Below are 19,491 nucleotides of genomic sequence, written 5' to 3'. Positions count from 1 at the left end.
GTTACCAGTGGCGCGAGGTTGGCGCAGCCGGTGGCGCCCCTCCCTTATTTCCACATACTTGGACAAAATGGTTGGTTTTACTTTTTATTTTGTAGTTATAAATTCATTTTACTTACTGACTGTTAATACGGAAAAAAAGTTATCTGTAAAACTCTTCTGAAATAGTTTAGATTGCACAGTACTAAAGCGCGCCTTGAACCCGCACCACGGCGTGATAAACTTATTTTAAAACAACAACAATAGCATTACTGAAAATTTTCAACTTGGGAATCAGACTTCATAAAATCCTGCTCTGCCACTTTTTGGGACCACTCTCGGCAAAGTTGCGCTTGGATTCACCTATGGCAGTTTTGGTGTCGTAAATTATGTGCTAACGCCCTCTTGTGCTTTTGCTAACGGCTGTTTTAGGAAGTCTATTATTTTCATAAAACATTCAGTCAAATGAAACTTTGACATGCAGTTTTTAAAATGTTTAAAGGAAAATATTCTTGTTCAATGAAATGAAAAAGTAGTAGCGTACTTATTTTATGTATACGATAAATAAATCATAGAGCAAGGGACAAATTTACTTCTTGGTGACAAAACTTTTGAACAGTAATCAGCCGTCGGTATACAACACACAAACTGCTTGTCTCCCGGAAGTAAACTAATGTAATTGAATGGCTATTCTACTGCACCACACAGCACGAACACGCAAAACAAGAGGACATCTCCTCCGTCTGCAATCGTCAACAACAACGAAAACATTTTGATGTCTTCCTTACGTCTATTTATCAACAGCAGGATAATTAGGTATCGTGTAACTGCCTGTGAGTACTCTTAGGAATAATTTGTGTGTTTTGAGAAGCCGATTTTTTACGGTCGACCACTTGTGTGACTTTTCAAAGACAACAATTACTTTTCACCAAGTCTGTGATATGCAGTTGCCTACTGCACTGGTGATATGACAACAACAATGTCAGCGCGCAGTCGTCCATCCATAGTCCATATCAGAAATGAAAGCAATTTCAGTTTCATCTCTGCAGTGATTTGTTTGTAGATTCAACGACCTGTGGTAAGTATTCAAAAATTTCACTGCCAGATCTTGTGTTAGTCTTGCCTTGCCGTATTCGACCTCCTCTATTTCACTGTCCAGAGTGTCAATATTCTTCTTGCCTTATTAATTTGTTAGAAAGGTAAATAATTGACGTGTTTGCTAATCTAATTCTACCTCCCTGTTCTGTGTAACTGGAATATAAATTAGAAATTAGATTGAAGGCCTACACTAGTTGCTGGAGTTTGATTTTTAAAATGAAATAAAAGTAAAACCAACATTCATCAACAAGAGGTTAGACACGGCATTGTGAAATAAAACCAAACTGTACACTGAACATGAACTGTTGCCAAATTAGTTTTTATTTTTAAATGCTATCCTCATTCATCTGTACTCGAGTGTAACATGTAGAATGTTAATAGGAAAATATGCCAAGTCCTCTCTCACTATTTCATTCATTATGACTTAAAAATTAAAACAATGTTTTTGCCTAAATAAGTTCTTGTTTTAGTCATAACCAGTAAACAATTACGGTTGGGTGCGTCATCTTTCACCTTGTACACTAGCCCCACAAGTACTACACAAATGCCAAGTACGCTGGACTCCCTCTGCTTGGTAGTAGCCCCTACTTCCACACGAAACGTGACAAACTTTGTTGTTTTGTAAGATGTTTTAACCCATATAATAAGCTGTAAATCACTGTAAAAACCCAGAATTACAAAGTAACTCAAAAAAACTCCAAGCATTTGGCTGTTTTTTTTTGGTGCATGTACATTATCAAGTACAAGTACATGGCTTTCTCCCTTGTCTGTAATCTTCCTACATTGTTTTCATTGTTGAACGCTGATTACAAAACTATGACACTAATTTTTAGTGGGTTTTCAAAACAATTTAACCAGAATTTGTCAATCCGTTATCCTTGCAGCATCAAAACCAAAAGTGGATATTTGAGTTGAGACGCCTTGCCCTTCAAAAGGAAACCATCAAGTCATTGGATATTTGCAAATGTTTCAAGAAGCGAACAGAATACCGGTTGTAGAGTTTGGCAGATTCTTTTGGAGGAGATTGACAGTAAATTACTAGGTTTCTTCTTTGTCGCTGTTTCTTCACCATCCTGAAATATCTTGGAGAAGAAATGGAGAGAATTGAGTGATCGTAAGAATATTCCCTCCAAGCTAATTGAAGAGGAGTACATTGTAGAAAATATTATACAACATTTTTTTGATGAAAATGACGGATATTATAGAAGACCTCTTGCTGTCGAAGGTTCAGCTTTGGGGAACACTGTGGAAGAAACCTTTTGGAACACCGAGTAATTCTGGAAAATGGCAAAAAAGGTATGTTTGAATCAAATTCCTAGATGGTTTTCAAAATATTCTGTCGATTGATAATAAAACTAAGCCTGGTGGAAAAAGAGGTTGAATAAGTTAGATTTAAATCATGTCTGATACTATGATTTGCTTAGTCACAAGGTAAACTGCTTTAAAACTTCTAAATTCCTCTGACTACAGAGACAGTTGCTGTGCCACATCTTTCCGGGCAAGCTTTTGTATAGCAACCTCCAGATGAGCAAACCCTTGTACCATTGTGCCATACACATCCATAAAAAAATTGTGTAGCGTTTGTCGACTCTTAAATGTAAACTTTGTAAAAGCTTGCCTGAAATCATGTGACATAGCAACCAAATAAACTGTCTCTTTAGTCTGGGGAATTCAAACTCAAGTAGTTACTTGTGACAAAGTAAGTCATTGTACCAGACATTATTCAAATCTTACTCGCAAATCAGGGGTTTCCCTTACGCTCTGTTCTCATTTGCCAGCAGGACTAGTCAACCACAATTTTGGGTGGTCTGCAATTTGTTTCACTAGCCCATATGTATTAAAGACACTGGACACTATTGGTAATTGTCAAAGACCAGTCTTCGCACTTGGTGTACCTCAAGATATGCATAAATGAACAAACATGTGGAAACTTGAGCTCAATTGGTCGTCGGAAGTCGCGAGATAATATTGAAATAGTGAACTCTCTCACAAAGCCACAGCCTTGCCGATATTAGAAATACGATGCCTGGGATCGGTCGATTTGGTCTTTGAAAAGCGTTTGAAACTGTTTGTTATCAAATGCATGGTTATAGATAGATAATTTAAAAGTAGAATATTTTGATCCACACAAGTATCACTCTAAATTGCACGTTTTTCCTTTTACGTCGGGAACTAACACATTCGGCCATTTTATGGAGTCCAAATTTTGACTCCACCGAATGGACTATTGTGTTTCTTCGCGACGTATGAGGAAAACTGTGCAATTTCGAGGCATGTTCGTGTGGATCATTATATTCTACTTTTAAATTATCTATCTAACCATTTGCATTGCACTACAAACGGTTTGAAATGCAGTTCAAAGACCAACTCAACCGATCCAAGGCAACGTGTTCCGTTAAACGGCTGTTTCAGACCTCGTCGCCACTCTTTTATTCCCTTTTTTGAAGCACAACTCTTTCGGTGCTCCATTACTCTAGTTTATATTAATGTTATTTTTTGTACTTTTTTTATCTCTTGCTAATTATGCCAGTCACCGTCTAATTTGACCTCCAGGTTCTTTGTTATCAAAGAGGGCTACCTTCTTTACTATGCTGAGAATGAAAAGAAAGACTTTGATCGTAAACGATACTTCAACATGCATCCCAAGGTAAGTACCTTTGTTGCATTTAACACTCTGTAACTTGAGGGTTTGGGGTTATTTTTCAATGATGCTTTTGTTGCAGAGAGATCAAAATTTGTTTCCCACAGGGTAAAACATCTTCAGCATGCAAGGATTTCCATGGTTCTACTTCAAAATGCTTGATTGAGTTTTTGCTTGAAGAATTATGTTAGTTTTTGCCAGTTAGTTCTGATGCCGATTTCACAAAGATCTAAGATTGATCGTAAATGCAAATCAATCGTAGTTGCTAAGTAAAGTGTGATGTCACAATACAAATCACTATGGTGATACTGAAAAATTGTCTTGCAATGAATTGTATTGCTTTGTGAAATCGGCCCCTGATCACCCAAGAGCTTTTTATGATCAAACAAGTTTTAGCAAGCCTAAAAATCTTTTTGTACAAAATTTTGCAGGAAATCTAAAATTGTGTCAGATAAGTCGATATCATTTGGTTGCCTTAGTACTGCTGAAATGCCTAATTAAAATCGCCTTTGACCAAAGTCCATTTCTGAACCAAGTGAAATACCTCAAGAGTAATAACTTTCTAAAAATACTGCTTGAGTCCTTGTGTTTCACTCAGTAGGGCCATTCAATACTTAGTGTAGTTTCTCATCAGTAGGGCCAATCAAATACTTTGTGTAGTTTCTCATAACTTCTTATGTAGATTTGCTTGAACACAATTATAAAAAAATGTTCTTTTTTAATTTTAGATTTTGTTTTCTTAGGGGATTGGAGTGTGGTGTTGAATTGCTATAAGCAGCAATAGAGGTACAGCTGTGCACAAAACTTTGTATACTTCATGATATAACAATTAAGGTTTAATTGTAATATCAGCAGCAAAGTCTTTCAATGGCCCAAGGAAGGGATAATACAGCTTACGGTATCTTAGTTAGGAGATGAATCATGTTATAGTACGGGAAACAAGTCTAGATGCGTTACTTACATAATCACCGTCTAAAACCCATAATCCTTGTGAACGGACATCATCCGCAAATGTCACATTTAAGTCGCATTGCAGTTTACAAAGTCAATGCTTAGCGCATTGTGTAAACCATAACAAAGAAATGTTCACATAATAGTGCACGGTATGTTTTAGGGAGTTGGGGGTTTTGTATTACAGTAGACTCTAGATGGTTACTAGTAGCCGCGACCTTGCATGAACTCACTGGTAAGCGAAAGCAAAACATCCCAACTCTATGATCAGAGTGAATTGTTTGCCTTAGTTTAGTACATTTCAAACATGAGCTAACTGTTTGTTACAAATTTTTGTCATCATTGTGACATCTAATTTACTTCACATTTTCATAAAGTATGATGAGCCTGTCTTGGCTCCGAGTGATCCTTATGAGTGAGGTCAAGTGAGGTCGTTGCTACTGGTTGTCTGTGTACTGTATTACACAGACTCACTGCCTCGGTGCTAGTATAATATTACCAAATAACATGAGATATTTATAGATAATACTAATAGCTGAGAAAGCTACACCTGGAGTAGGGGATTTGTTGTCATTACAAAATGAAAATATTTATGAATTTTTTGTCATAGCTCCAAAAAAGGTTAAAAGCCACTCTTGGTAAGGGGATTTAGAAGAAAATATTTAAGATAAAAAAATCTCATGGCTGAAAGAAGGATTGTAGGATGGAGGGAAACATGGCCCACACAAGGAGTTCCTTACATATAACCAGGTCAGACACACTTACTGGCTTGTTTTCCATGAAAATAACTGTAGGAAAGACAAAGGCTGGCTGTAGACCTACACGTATTGTGTGGAAAGAGACATCGTTGATCTCAAGAACTCCTCGCCAACAAAATTATCAATCTTATAAATGAGAAGCAGAAGCTTCAAAGGCCCCAAAATGACAACAGTACTTGATGGGGTTGCTGATTGTGTAACTTGGTCCTAGTTCCTGGTTCTGCTTACTGTGAAGTATGCAAACACAGTGCGCTTACTGTATTAGCAGGGAATCTAGTGGCTCAATAAGTGTTCTAAGCATTCTTTCCTTCGAGTGCTATGGTTAAAACTATGACTCCCAAGGTCAACCCAGAGCGTTCTATTTTGGAACGGTCCGGGGATCACCGAGGGAGTCGGAGTTTTAACCATAGCACGAGTAAAAGCAGTCAATGTTTGTTTTATAACACCCCAACAGACTATTTATCATCCTCGTACACGTAACGTTCTTACGCGCGTTTCAGATACATAGATGCATAACTGATTGGGTTCGAGGTGGGTAAAAAGATGTCTGGGTACTGCACGCAGTCGTCGGACTATCACACCGCAAACGATGCACTATCACACGGCCGCCGTTTCTAGTAAAACTAAGACATGTCATGTGACGCGCTCTAAACCAATGAAAAGGCAGAATATTTGTAAGGGGTGTTATAATAAACACAGAATACTGGCTATAACATGTAAGCGCATACTATAAGCATAGCAATGAACTACCGGTATTGCTCATCTGTGAGCAACTGGGAAATATATGGACTCACAAAAGTGGAATGAAATTATCTGCTTTTCTTCTGATGAATGGCGGTTACGGTGTATTGTAACTCTGTTCACCAAGGTCTGTAGTTTCTTTGGCTAATTAACTCTTTCAGTGCCAAGGTCATAATGTACATGTACTATCTATTTTATGTATTCTGAAAGCGCCATTACTGTAAATCATGTACAATCTTTTTATGTACTCAGAAAGCGTACACACAACCCATAATATATGTTATCACAAGAGGGCATTATTACTCAAGAATAAATATTGCAGACTTCGATGTACCAAGGCAACAAAAGTCAGCAAGACGCATTTTTGTTTGGTTAGAAATACTTATTTGTTTATTTGTTTGAAATACAGAATTTGAAAGATCCTCTAAAAGTTGACGACTTTAGGTTTTAAAAAAACGCAAACAAAAAGTGGGCACTGAAAGAGTTGAGGCCGATTGCTTATAAATGCTTTTTCAGAGAGATTGACAGATTATTTTAAGCCACTTGACTTGGCTATCGTTTGTTTTTCACCAAAAAAATGGATTGAAGTTATTTACTATAAAAACCGATTACCAACTGTTATTAAACAAGAGTCAATAAGAGCTCCCAGGTCTGATAAGATATGAAATAATAGTGATAAGATAACAATTTTAAAGAAAAACTGACAAGCTGTTTGTGGTAATGATATTCCCCTAAAATCATAAGTAATAGCAACTAATTTCACGGCTGATTGCAGAATGATACGTAGAATTTGAACAACCGCATACATGTACATTTAACAAAGATCTATGATACTGAGGCCGGTTTCGCAAAGTGTCTCTAGGTGATTAATTTGTAAGTGAGAGAGCTACTTGAAAGAGCCACAGGATGACAGTTCTGGTAGACTGATTTTTTTATGGGATATAACGTACCAATCTGTCCAAAGCAAGTACAATTAATCGTGTGCATCTTTCATTGTTTCCTAAAACCTGATGGAGTTTTTCAACTCTCTAAAAATGTATACAATATTGTGTACATTTTAAGGATGGGTTCTCCCCAGGTTTTTTTTTAAATGTGTGGGGGAGGGGGGGGGGGGGGGAGAGGGGGCATTCTGGACCCAAATTTTGGAAGTTTGGCCGAAGCATACGGAATTGAAACAAGATCTTTCAAATGTTTTATACCTGGTGCTAACCTTGGTTTTAAAAGCCCTACCTGTACTGTGCAATCTGGCCCATTATTTTGTTGTGAAATTATAAAATAGAATATAAATCAATACAATTGTTTCCTTATCGGATGAAATTTGTGCTTATCGTCATGTGATTCCGATACACTAGCTTGTGCATGGGGATACCCGCAGGATACATGGGTTATACACGGTGATACATAAACAATAATAGAGTTTCACTTGACTTAATGAAATTGAAAGATAAAGATTTTGTAGAAACTTCTTGGTAATCTTGTATTGCACGACATTGCTAATTTATGAGAGGAGGAGACCTAAAGAGAAAGCCAGGAATCTGAAATTCAGTTCTCATCTTAGAGGTAATATGATCGCAAAACAATTAACACACGCAAATGTGTATGCCCAGCACACAGGACTGGTCGAAAACGGCCTCAATTTAAGTTTAATCTGTAGGCGAGTGCACTAAGGTTGAATCCTGGTGTTGGAACTAAGAGTGACATCGAGTAGTAACTTTTCCGTATCAAGCAAAGCCTATCCCTGACCCCATTGTAATGTCAAGACAGAATGCCTAAAGTTCCATTGTGTTATCCAATGGTGAATGGTTCTTTATTTTTTAAGCATAAGTTTGGTTTAACTTTGGATGGGTGGATTTCTGTGTGCATACTCTTTTGATTGCAGTATGTAAATTCTGGATCCTATTTTCCAAACAGTTTACCAAAGGGTAACGCTTCCTTCATATATTCTTTGTGTTGTCCAGGAATATATAAGTCACACTTAACTGTGATTCACCTTTGAGGACACCTGCCGTGCTAGCAATGGACCTATGAATACAGTGACATTTCAAAGAAGTGTGTAATTTCCCACTCTTCCTCCTCGGAGAAGGAAGTTCTTTATTTTGACAAGCGGATCTGTTTGCGCTGGTTTCACTCAATACAAAGAGAGTGGAGGTTGCGGAGGTGGGTGCAGTTTGACAAGTATTCTGTTGACTGTACTCATAGAACCATACCGCTGATGCACAGGTTGTGGGTTGTTGTGAAGGGATGTTTTTTGTTTATAAAATGGATATAGAAATATGTAGTTGAATGAACTCGTAGGTTGCATGGTTGAAATACGATATAGAAAGGTTTGCAGTAACACCATGTGATGATAATCTCTAAAATGAGTTGGGGTGGTTCTTAGGATGCAATTGGGTGACGGAAGAGGCTGCAGTGTTTTCTTTTTCAAAACATTTAAAAAAACCAATTACCTTTTAGGTCTACATCAACATTTAGCGTAATCTACTCCGCAGCGGTAGAATAAATTGTAAGATAAGTTCTCAGAGAACAAATTTACACATAGTGTTACTTCAAACCGATAAACATTACATGTTGATACCTCACCATGCAGGGCCTCAAAGCCTATACATGTACATGTACTTCATCAATGCCAGCCCCTCAGCTGGAGTGGTATCAATGAAGCATAGAAAATGGGAAGGATGTGATTTCTGAATGATTTATTAGCTTTTTTTTCTATATACAATCCTGTCTCCCTTTAAAAGAGAATCTTTGGAGTTGACTCAAAACAAAAGTTGGTTTTCTTATTATAACTTATAGCCTATTACACAGATCTGTACAGGAAACGACCGAGTATATTCTTAGACTCTGCGTCATGTTCCAGTTAGAATGCTAGCACATGTAATGTTCATTATTTATTGGAAACCATGGGATTTGCACTTTTTCCTAATCCTCAGAATACTTCTGTGTCTTTTACTCCATGACTAATGTGGTATTGAACGAGTGCCGTGAACCTGTCAAGGAACGCTCTGTTGCAAAACATCTTTTATTTGGACTCCAGAATGGCATTGAAACCAAAATATGTTCATAACAGAAGTTCAGTAACTACCGTATTGAGTTCATGCACACTCTATAATATAATGATAGACGAGCATGAATGGAATCGACATGTTGGTAATCTCCCTTTCATACACTTGATTTAATGAAACTCTGCCAATTCTCTTGGTTTTAAAGTTTATGTTGAGAGCATCAGATCCCATTCAGCGCCAAAAGAACCCACTTGTGGATTGTGGAGTCATACTTTTTTTAAAAGCACTCTTTCATTGTGTCGAAGCTACAGCCATTACAGTTTGTTTTTGAATCACACTTATAGCTTACCATGGTTTGGTTACTGGTATCCTGCACATTTGTACAGCTCCATAAAGCTGGGCACTACGAAAGATGTACTAATTAGGGAGTTGAAATTAGATTAGAGAAATTAGAGAAACAACTGCATCTCATCTATGTAACATAGAATCATAACATTGTTTGTATGCTGTCAAATCATGTACTTATATAGCGCCGTTATCCGCCACAAAAAGGCGCTCATGGCGCTCGCTCATGATACAAATAAACAGTTCAAAAGAAAGGAACAGAAAAAGTATGTTAGAAACAAATGTAAGTTAAGGACACTGGAGACTATTGGTAATTGTCAAAGACCAGTCTTCTCACTTGTTGTATTTCAACATACATGTATGTAGAAAATAACATGCCTGCGAAAATTTGAGCTCAGTTGGTCGTTGAAGTTGGGAGGTAATAATGAAAAACAAAACACCCTTGTTACATGAAGTTGTGTGCTTTTAGATGCTTGATTTCGAGCCCTCAAAACCTAATTCTGAGGTCTCAAAATCAAATTTGTGGAAAAATTACTTCATTTTCAAAAACTATGTCACTTCAGAGGGAGTCGCTTCTCATAATGTTTTATATTATAACACCCCTTACAAGTATTCTCCCTGCTCATTGGTTTAGAGCGCGTCACATGACATGTCTTAGTTTTGCTAGACAACGACTGTGTGATAGTGCGTCGGTTTGCCAAGCGCTAGTCCGAAGACTAGCACATGGCGTGCATTACCCAGACGCCCGTTGCGTGTAGAGGATGATAAATTAATAGTCTGTAACCATTTCGGATTGCACGACACTACATGCAGCACAGTAAAAGTTTTTTTTCAGTCTATATTCGCGTCGTCCGTGGATTGTAGCATGCAGGTCTGTAACTTAATAATAATTTTACAGTATTAAGAAATGTTTGGGGTGTTATAAAACAAATATTGACTGCTTTTACTCGTGCAATGGTTAAAACGATGACTCCCTCGGTGATCCCCATAGCGTTCTATTTTCCCGAGGCTTCGCCTCGGGAAAATAGAACGCTCAGGGGATCACCTCGGGAGTCATAGTTTTAACCATAGCACTCGAAGCAGTCAATATTTGTATACTATCAACCTCTCCCCATTACTCGTTACCTAGTAAGGTTTTATTCATATAGTTATATTTAGTAGTTACCAATTAGTATCCACTGCCTTTAAGAAGTACATAGACTGCAGAGCTGCCAACTCCCCTTGCCCTATAGGACTCTTTCTCTGTACTCAGATAGAGTCCTAACTATTAAGACCTGTTTCTTGGGTGGAAAATTGTCAAAGCTTCAGAACTCAAATCTTACCCGTGTGCAACACGCCACTAATTTCAACAGATTCACATTCTGTGGTGGCATACATTTTTCTGCGGTGGGTTTTGGTCGTCATATATTCTTTACAAATCCGTCATTTGTACCCTGATATCCAGGATGTCACTGTAGTACATGTACAATACGAAAGTGTAAGGCCGCCAGGGCTACCAACTCTCCCTGATTCTTCAGAAAGTTCCCTTAATATATATGTATGTCTTTTTATGTCCCAATGAACAAATTTTGAATATCTCCTTGATTATGGAATCTTTTCCCTCGTTATTTTGAAATTAAAATGTCCAATTATCTACATGGTTAAAAAATGTCCCTGTGTTGGAAGCTACGAGGAGAGCGTAAGGATGTATGTTGTGTTCCTGTTAATTTTCAGACTCAAATGCTTGTTGAAGGATGTTGTCAAACTAATTTAATTAAACAAACATACTCTGGTAAATCCTGAAACAGGGAAACAAATGATTTACTTGAACCAAGTGATTTTTTTTAACGGAGTGATATACATGTAGACTACACATACTGTACATCTTTTTAAAATCCTTTCTGGATGAAACAATCCATTCCACAATTTGTTAGTGTTTATTATTTCAATTTTAAGGTTGAGTAATACAAGATTGGTAATACAAGAAAAATAATCACCATATGGTAATACTAAAAAAAATAATGACCATAAAAAGTTACTTGGTAAGAACACTGCAGCTGTTGACAGCATTATTTTGAGAAAGGATTACCTTTGAAGTTATATGGCTTGGAAAATTTTCCACCCCAAAAAATATTTTAACCTGAGAAACAATTCGTGAATAGGGTTGGTGTCCATTCGCAAATGCTGCAGCCAGAAATGCTGTTGGTACTCGCTGTCACCTTGCCATGGAAGGATTCAATGTTCTTGATAAAAATACAGAGATTTGTGGCTATTTTCTCAACAAGTATTTGGCTGAAACGTTCACATGTGACTTTTATTGTATCTTTCTCAATAACATTGCCTATAAATCAGCATTACGTTGAGAAACCCCCAATCTATGATCCTACCTTTAATAAAAACCTTGGGCTGAACTGTGCTAAAGCATGGTTAAAGTACATTGCATGCATGCATGCCCACTCAACTGTAATCCCAGGAAGTTCTGAATCAAGTTAAGGGTCAAGTTAAAGCTTCAAGTTAAAGTATTGACAATTACTGGGACAGCTTTCAAAATGATCACTACTGTGAGAAACGCAGGTATTGTAGTGTGCACATCAGGCACGGCCTGAAGCAGTGTCATATCAACAGACCTTGGGGTGCATGCAGTCAATGGATTTCCAATAGTAAATAATTGAGAAAGCATATTGGACTAGGTGCCCATTCAACTTTTATTAGTTGTTTTTTTCACAGGAGTTACAGGTGCAGGAAAGTGAACAACATAGAAGTTAAGCAACCACAAACTTTATCTGCGGTGGAGGGCATTATCAGGTGGCTTTAGGTGTATCTTACCCTGCCTTTCACCTCTCTTGACTTGGGTTTGAATCTTACCCCAGGTGCCTTTCACCCCTGTGGACCTGGGTTTGAATCCCACTTTGGACCACAACTAAAAAGCCTTGCATGCGGATTGGATTTTCAGTCTTTTCCTGCTTGTGTAGGTTCCCCTTCCCCCCAGACCTAGAACTGAGACTTCTTTGACAACATTTGCTGGTTACTTTATCAGATAGTAATACTAACACTAATTGGGACAACGTGCTTTTAACAAAAAAAGTGTTTTACCGCCGCGTATTGCATTATTTCAAGTTTGCTTAAAAATAAATTCATTATCCTACAGGTGTTCATGGAATACAGACAAATATAATGCCTCTTTAAACCTTCATTGGATTTGGGATGCAGAAGCACCATATAGTTTTCTGTATTCCACTCATGTTTGTGTGATAACTAATAAAGTTCATATCCTGTTCACAATATCAACCATATCAAGCACATGACAATACATCAGGATACATAGATTTAAATCTGTGTACATTACTTATCAAAGCATTTAAGTAAATAAATCTGATATTTTGTTCCTGTACATTAAATCATTATATAACTCATTATTTAGCCCCCTCCCCCAATAGTTGAACAAAGTGCAAGGCTGATCGTAAGTAAATTGTGAATTACAAATGTTACAAATGTGCACACATACATTGTAAGCACAAACCCAATGGTTCAACCAACAGTTCCTTCCTAGTCCATGGCCCTGTTTGAATATCAGATTTCCTCAACCGACAAGCTTTATAAAAAATACACTTCAGTTTATGTTGGCAGGAGTCCATTCGCATGATGCTGCCAGCCATATTGTAACATTGTTTATTAACCCCTGTTTAAAATCAACATGGATGCGTCCAAAGGAAGGCTGAAACGAGAAGTAGTCAGGTCCTCTTTTTTGTATAAAGGCCAGAAGTCTTGGTTGCTGCGGTAAAAATGCTCCCAGGCGCTTTACAATAAGAAAAACTATAACATGAAACCAGGAAGAGTAAAATCATGAGAAGTTTAAAAATAAGATCCACAAATTGTGATCATTAAAACTCTGTGTATATGTTGGCGTTCTCCCTACTAATTGTCAACATCTTTTTTCAGGCTGTATTGTTATTATCTTTTTTTCCTGACTTAATGGTGGCATTTTCAGACCATTTATGGAACAGACAGAGAGTCCCCTTAAAATTGATGTATTAAAATACTTAAAAAAAAATAAAAGGCAGTCAACAGTTTAAACTTTTGACTACCATTTTAGTTGTTATTTTAAAGTCTGCCAGGAAAAAAATAATCTGCCCTTTTAGGATTCGAACCCACGACCCTTGCATTCTAGAACAGATGTCTTACCGCTTGTCCACTGGACAATCCGAGCATGCCTGGTATTTAGCGCCCAGATGGAATCCTTTAAAGCTCTACAAATGACTTTTATCATTGAGTAGTCTCTTTGTTTTGCCTTCCATTGAAACTAGTGTAGGCAGGGCCCAATTTCATAGTGCTGCTTAAGCATAAAATTTTGCTTAAGCAAAAAAATCATTGCTTAGTAAAACCAGATTACCGGCCAAGGCTCCACTCAATTGTTACGCTAAGTAAACAACAGCTAAATACCAGTCACAAGCAATGTATGTGGCATGAAATTTTGGCCAGTAACATGTGTAAAATGTGTGAGCTATTTTTGTGCTTAAGCAATTATTTTGCTTAAGCAGCTCTATGAAATTGGCCCCTGGAAGGAAAATTGGTCTGGTCCCTCTTATAACCTAAAGAATAAGCATGAGTGTCATTGTGTATACAGGGAATCTGACAGAAATGATAACGGTCTTCTACCGTATCACACACAAAATTGTTCTTATCCCTGATGCTTAAATTACACCAACTAAATCTTTTAAGATTTAAACAACATTGCCTTTTCCAGAATTTGTTTTCCTGCATAGTTTTTACATTTGAGAAAATAGAATTAGCTGTTGCAAACTGCTTACCAACCTAAAGGTGAATGGTATAAATGCAAAAAAATAGTTAATGGCCTGACGTTTCGACCCTAGCAGAGTCTTTCACGAAGGCTAAATGACAACACAACAAACGTGCACAAGTAACTATGTGTAAGAGTTTTCAGTTTTTAGAATGTTACTGTTAACATAATTATTTTTTCTTGTTCCCTTTGTAGGGTGTTATTCCATTGGGCGGAGCTCTGGTGTCGCCCTCTACTGACCCAATCAAGATGTGGGCAATAAAGATAGATCATGACGAGCTACAGGTAGGTGTTACAATCAAATCAAAAGTCACCGAAGGATCCACAAATAATGGGAGACTTTTGTAACGCTGGCAGCAGCAGACATAACGGTTATTTTTTGCGGCTGTGAGCGTGTGCGCGCACATGCTCAGTATTGCGAGCGTAGGTCTGAGCACACGCACTACTCACTGGTGACATTTGTGGAAAAGGGCTGTCCAAAATCTCAAATTGTTGACGACTGAAGTGAACATAAATCTGAAACTTAATGCAAATGTTTTGAAAGAATTATGAGAGATCGCCTTACATCACATACAGTAGCTGGAAGGCCACTTCAAGGTGAAAGCAACTCTTAACCAATTCGGGCTGTCAACCGAAATCAGCTGCCACTGGAGGCACGTTTATTATTTTGAGATTATATGTGTTTTACAGTTTCTTTACAACATGTGTACAATATGAGTATTGAACAGTCATCTATAGTATTAGGGGTCATGGAAAAGAGTGAAAATAAGGCCTACATGTTAAAAAGTCAAGTTTGAATGTGAGAGTTTAGAGATTTATTTTTTAATATCAAAGTTCACTTGAGTTGCTGCTTCCTAAATTTGCTTCATAATCAAGGCCGGATATATGGCCATGATAACTGTGGAATTCTACGCCAACAGTGATTATTTTCAAATTAATTGTTGTGCACGCCAACCAAAGCTCTACAAGTGAAATATGCTCTGTAATATCAAGGACAATGGGAATATGAAGCACATGTACAAACATGCAGAAGGATAAATTGTATTAACCAGCGGAATTAGCTTTAATTAGGCACAAATTTGTCGCTAAGAAATTACATGTACATTGTAGGACAAACTGCTCATAAGTTTACATTCATGTCTTCACATCAAGAGATAGCTAACCTTATAAGAACACTTGTCCCAGTTACAGTCAGTCATTAAGTCATAAAGCAATAAAAATGTACATTACTTATTTAACTTCACTGATAGGTGTCAATGCTAAGGGTTTTAATCTTTGGTGCTGATATTTATAGGTCGTATCTGAATTAGCGTCTGCACCTACGGCTATGGCTGTTGCCAAGGTTGTCCTATACTTCAACGCATGATGACGCGGATATCTAGCTGTAGCCGTAGCTGTAGCCGCCAATTCTGACACAGCCATACTATGTACATGCATTGACCATGTGACCTGTTACAATAGAGCCACAGAGCCTGGACTTAAAACAGACTTAATTTGTACACAGCTCAATGGAACAATCATTATTAAGGAAGTTGCACTTTCTGATTTGTGTAAACTTTTGATTTTGATGAACTTCTGGCACATCTCAAATCAGTTACATTTATAATGCTTTAATGTGGAAATTGTAACTTTCTCCATTTCCGTAAATCACATGTATTAGCTCTGAGTTGTGTGTGAATCACGTGTATTGATATTTTGTAGTATAATGTTCCCCAAATATTTCTCAAAAGAACAGGCAATTCACAAATAAGTTTATAGGCACAAATAATTGCCAATTGAATAACATCACAAAGTCCAGGATAAGCCACAAGGCTTTTTATGCCTTGCCATTTGTTCGCTCTATTCATAAAAATTCAATTTTATGTGTCAGTGTAAACAAGAATTAGCCATGTGTGTCACCATTACTTCAAGTATACACAATGCACAGTGTATAATTGGACTTAATTTGATAGGTTTATTGGTACTCCTAAGCCATGGATAAGTTTTTTAAGTTTTTGTTATAGTGTTTGTTCATCCGATTCAAATCTCAACATTTAAAGGCAGTGGACCCTATTGGTAATTACTCAAAATAGTTATCATCATAAACCTTAATTGGTAACGAGTAATGGGGAGAGGTTGATAGTATGAAACATTGTGAGAAACGGCTCCCTCTGAAGTAACGTAGTTTTCGAGGAAGAAGTAATGTTGTGCGAATTTGATTTCGAGACCTCAAGTTTAGAATTTGAGGTCTCGAAATCAAGGAAATGAAAGCACACAACTTCGTGAGACAAGGGTGTTTTTATCTTTCATAGTTATCTCGCAACTTCGACGACCAATCGAGCTCAAATTTTCACAGTTTTGTTATTTTATGCATATGTTGAGATACAGCAAGTGGGAAGACTGGTCTTTGACATTAACCAATAGTGTCCAGTGCTTTTAAGACATACATGTTTATTTATTATATTTTCCTCTAAAATGGTGCTCAATATTTGTTTTCAGGCAACTGCTTTTAAGAGTATAAAGCTACTGTTAGTTTTTTTATTTGTTTTCTTGAATTTTTGTTGTAAAAATGAGCCATCACACTTTAAGAGATAAAAAAAATTAAGATATTTTTTTCTGACAATTTAAAACAATTAAAAAAAAAACCTTTGAGCCACAAGCTCAAAACAAAATCTGATCCCAGTCAAACAATTGAATGTCAATGACACATGTCAATGACATAACTGAATTTTTTTTCTGTCCTTCCAGGGGCCCATCTTTATCTCCACAGATTCAGAAAATGAGCGAGAGAAATGGATGGAAGTAATGAAGAAGTCAAGCAGAGTGTAAGTAAATAAATCCATGTCATCCAATCAGGCGTGACAAAATTGTTGAAGTTACAATCTTAACAAAAAATTAGCAACATATAGTCAGAAACTGAGGCCGTGTCTGAATTAGTGACTAATGGCTGTGGCTGTTGCGTTGGGATGTTGCTTTGGGCCTTCCAAGATTCAATGTGTGTTGGTTTGATGATTAAGTCACAGCCGCTAATTCGGGCAGGGTCTTAGTGTTCATTTTGGGTCGACAGTACAACTACGTTTTCATTTATAGCTACAAAACGAACTTGCTTCAAAGGAACATTACAGGGTTGTTAAGAGACAAAAATCACGAAGATAACAGATTTACATAAAACTTTCACGGTCTAATGATGATGATAGTAGAAAATATCCCTTGAAATATTTTTGTCTGAAATGTCATATTTGATAACAAATGAGTTTATTGTTCAGTGAGTGTTTTATCCATTTTTGTTTTGGTATCGATGCAATGCAAAATTTGTTATCAGTTTTTCACTATACTCTCGTGACCCAGATGGTCGATCAATCTCAAACTTCTCCAGGTTTGTCAGTTTATGTATATGATGGATTACATAAAGCGTTTACACTGCCAGCAACTGTTTTGTTAGCAAAAAAACAATTCTGTAATGTTCCTTTAATAAGGGCATGTAGTTCATGGTGTATTTGGTATCTTCAGCTGTCTGTTTGTCTCGTCTATTTGCACGTTTAATTGACCCAGGCCCCCATTCTATAAAGTTCCTTAAAGGTATAGGGTTATCGATTGTTTTTTTGTTTTTTTTTAACCTAGTGTTGATTTATAGGGATAGTTATGTAGAAAGATGCAATAAAGTCACTTGTGAAAGTTTCAGTTTAATACAATGCGAATACTTGTTACGGTATTTTCACAAGAACTTTAAGTCAACTCCATCGACAGCAAGTTCCAACTGTATCCCTGGCCCTTGAAGGGAAACCTTTCTCAAAATAGGTTACTGTCAACAGCTGCAGTATTTCTTACCACGCAACGTAAGTTTTGCTGTTTGTTAATTTCTCGAGCCAATATACCAACCCATGACCGTAACTTGCAGCACAATATGTAGCTAAGCAAAACTAGCTGTACTTCTCAGAATAAGCTTACCAGGCAAAACACAGTGTAACTTGTACTATTTGTGACTGGTACCCTGTTCCTTTTTCCTTTGCAGAAAATTGTCATCAAAAATTCCTGCTTTAAAAAGCAGCCCTATGTTTGTTTGCAATATGTTCAAATGTGTTCAGATTGAAGCGTTATTGAATGATACAAAATCAAACATTTGCGGAACTGGACTAAGTACAGATCCAAATAAATAATATCGCTTGGAATGCATATTTTCTGTTGACTCAGGCCCAAGTGAGGGTAGATGCGGTAGTGGAAAGTGCATTCACCGGTGCATTATGTGTTGCATGCATACATAGCTTCCAGTATGCGTGTAACCTAGTCCGCAAGCAGAAGTAATGAGGATGTGCCTCTGTGTTTAGATGATCTATCTAGAAACCTAGGAAATCTTTCTAGAAACCTGGGAAAGGAACGATATGGAATACAGCAATTCGTTGATATCCTTGTACTTTCATTTAGCACTTCATTGTTCCTTGAATACATAAAGGTGACTAATTATGAAAATGAGCTGTTTTTATGTTTTTATCAGAAATCTTATCTCTTATTTGACGTCTAAGATAACAGAACAAAACAGTTGCTACCAGTTTGCAGTTTCTTTCCAAGCGTTGTAGATATCTATATGTTTCATTGATATTGCCTCTTAAACTAAAAAAAAATTGTGCATGACACTCTTTCGCTGCAAAAAGAGTAAAATGAGAAAAGCTGGCATTGAACTTTGCCTTTGAAGGGATGGATAATTTCCCCATTTGAAACTCTAGGCAGAAACTTTACCCACAAACGTCGCCATGCTAGAGCATATGTCTTACCACTTAACCAGCTAGCCTCCTGTTAGCTAGGGGCTGTAAGAATCTTTTCACAAGACTTGTGAAAGTACTGAATACACTGTATACGGTGCTTAAAGGCAGTGGACACTATTGGTAATTACTCAAAATAATTATCAGCATAAAACCTTTCTTGGTGACGAGTAATGGGGAGAGGTTGATGGTATAAAACATTGTGAGAAACGGCTCCTTCTGAAGTGCCATAGTTTTCGAGAAAGAAGTAATTTTCCACGAATTTGATTTAGAGACCTCAGATTTAGAACTTGAGGCCTCGAAATCAACCATCTAAACGCACACAACTTCGTGTGACAGGGGTGTTTGTTCTTTCATTATTATCTCGCAAGCTCAAATTTTCACAGGTTTGTTATTTTATGCAATGTTGAGATACACCGACTGTGAAGGCTAGTCTTTGACAACTACCAAGAGTATCCACTGCCTT

At 37.2% G+C, this 19,491-nt stretch overlaps 1 protein-coding gene across 4 annotated transcripts in view; it reads left to right on the top strand.

The window, feature by feature from the left end:
* The first annotated feature begins 677 nt into the window (after positions 1-677).
* Positions 678-19,491, top strand: part of LOC139936591 (uncharacterized) — a 43,488-nt gene continuing 24,674 nt past the window's right edge. For 3 of the 4 annotated variants that reach the window (XM_071931448.1, XM_071931434.1, XM_071931456.1), the window contains exons 1-5: positions 678-1,054; positions 1,959-2,370; positions 3,628-3,721; positions 14,485-14,574; positions 17,017-17,093. In XM_071931448.1, the coding sequence (XP_071787549.1) occupies positions 2,258-2,370; positions 3,628-3,721; positions 14,485-14,574; positions 17,017-17,093 (374 nt within the window). In that variant the 5' untranslated portion in view covers positions 678-1,054; positions 1,959-2,257. The remainder of the gene's footprint in view (positions 1,055-1,958; positions 2,371-3,627; positions 3,722-14,484; positions 14,575-17,016; positions 17,094-19,491) is intronic. The other variant, XM_071931441.1, reaches the window with a different exon arrangement.

Source organism: Asterias amurensis, chromosome 1 (genome assembly GCF_032118995.1).
Source record: "Asterias amurensis chromosome 1, ASM3211899v1".
Lineage (NCBI taxonomy): Eukaryota > Metazoa > Echinodermata > Asteroidea > Forcipulatida > Asteriidae > Asterias > Asterias amurensis.
The sequence above is the reverse complement of the archived record's forward strand: the minus strand, read 5'-3'. Positions and strand labels throughout refer to the sequence as shown.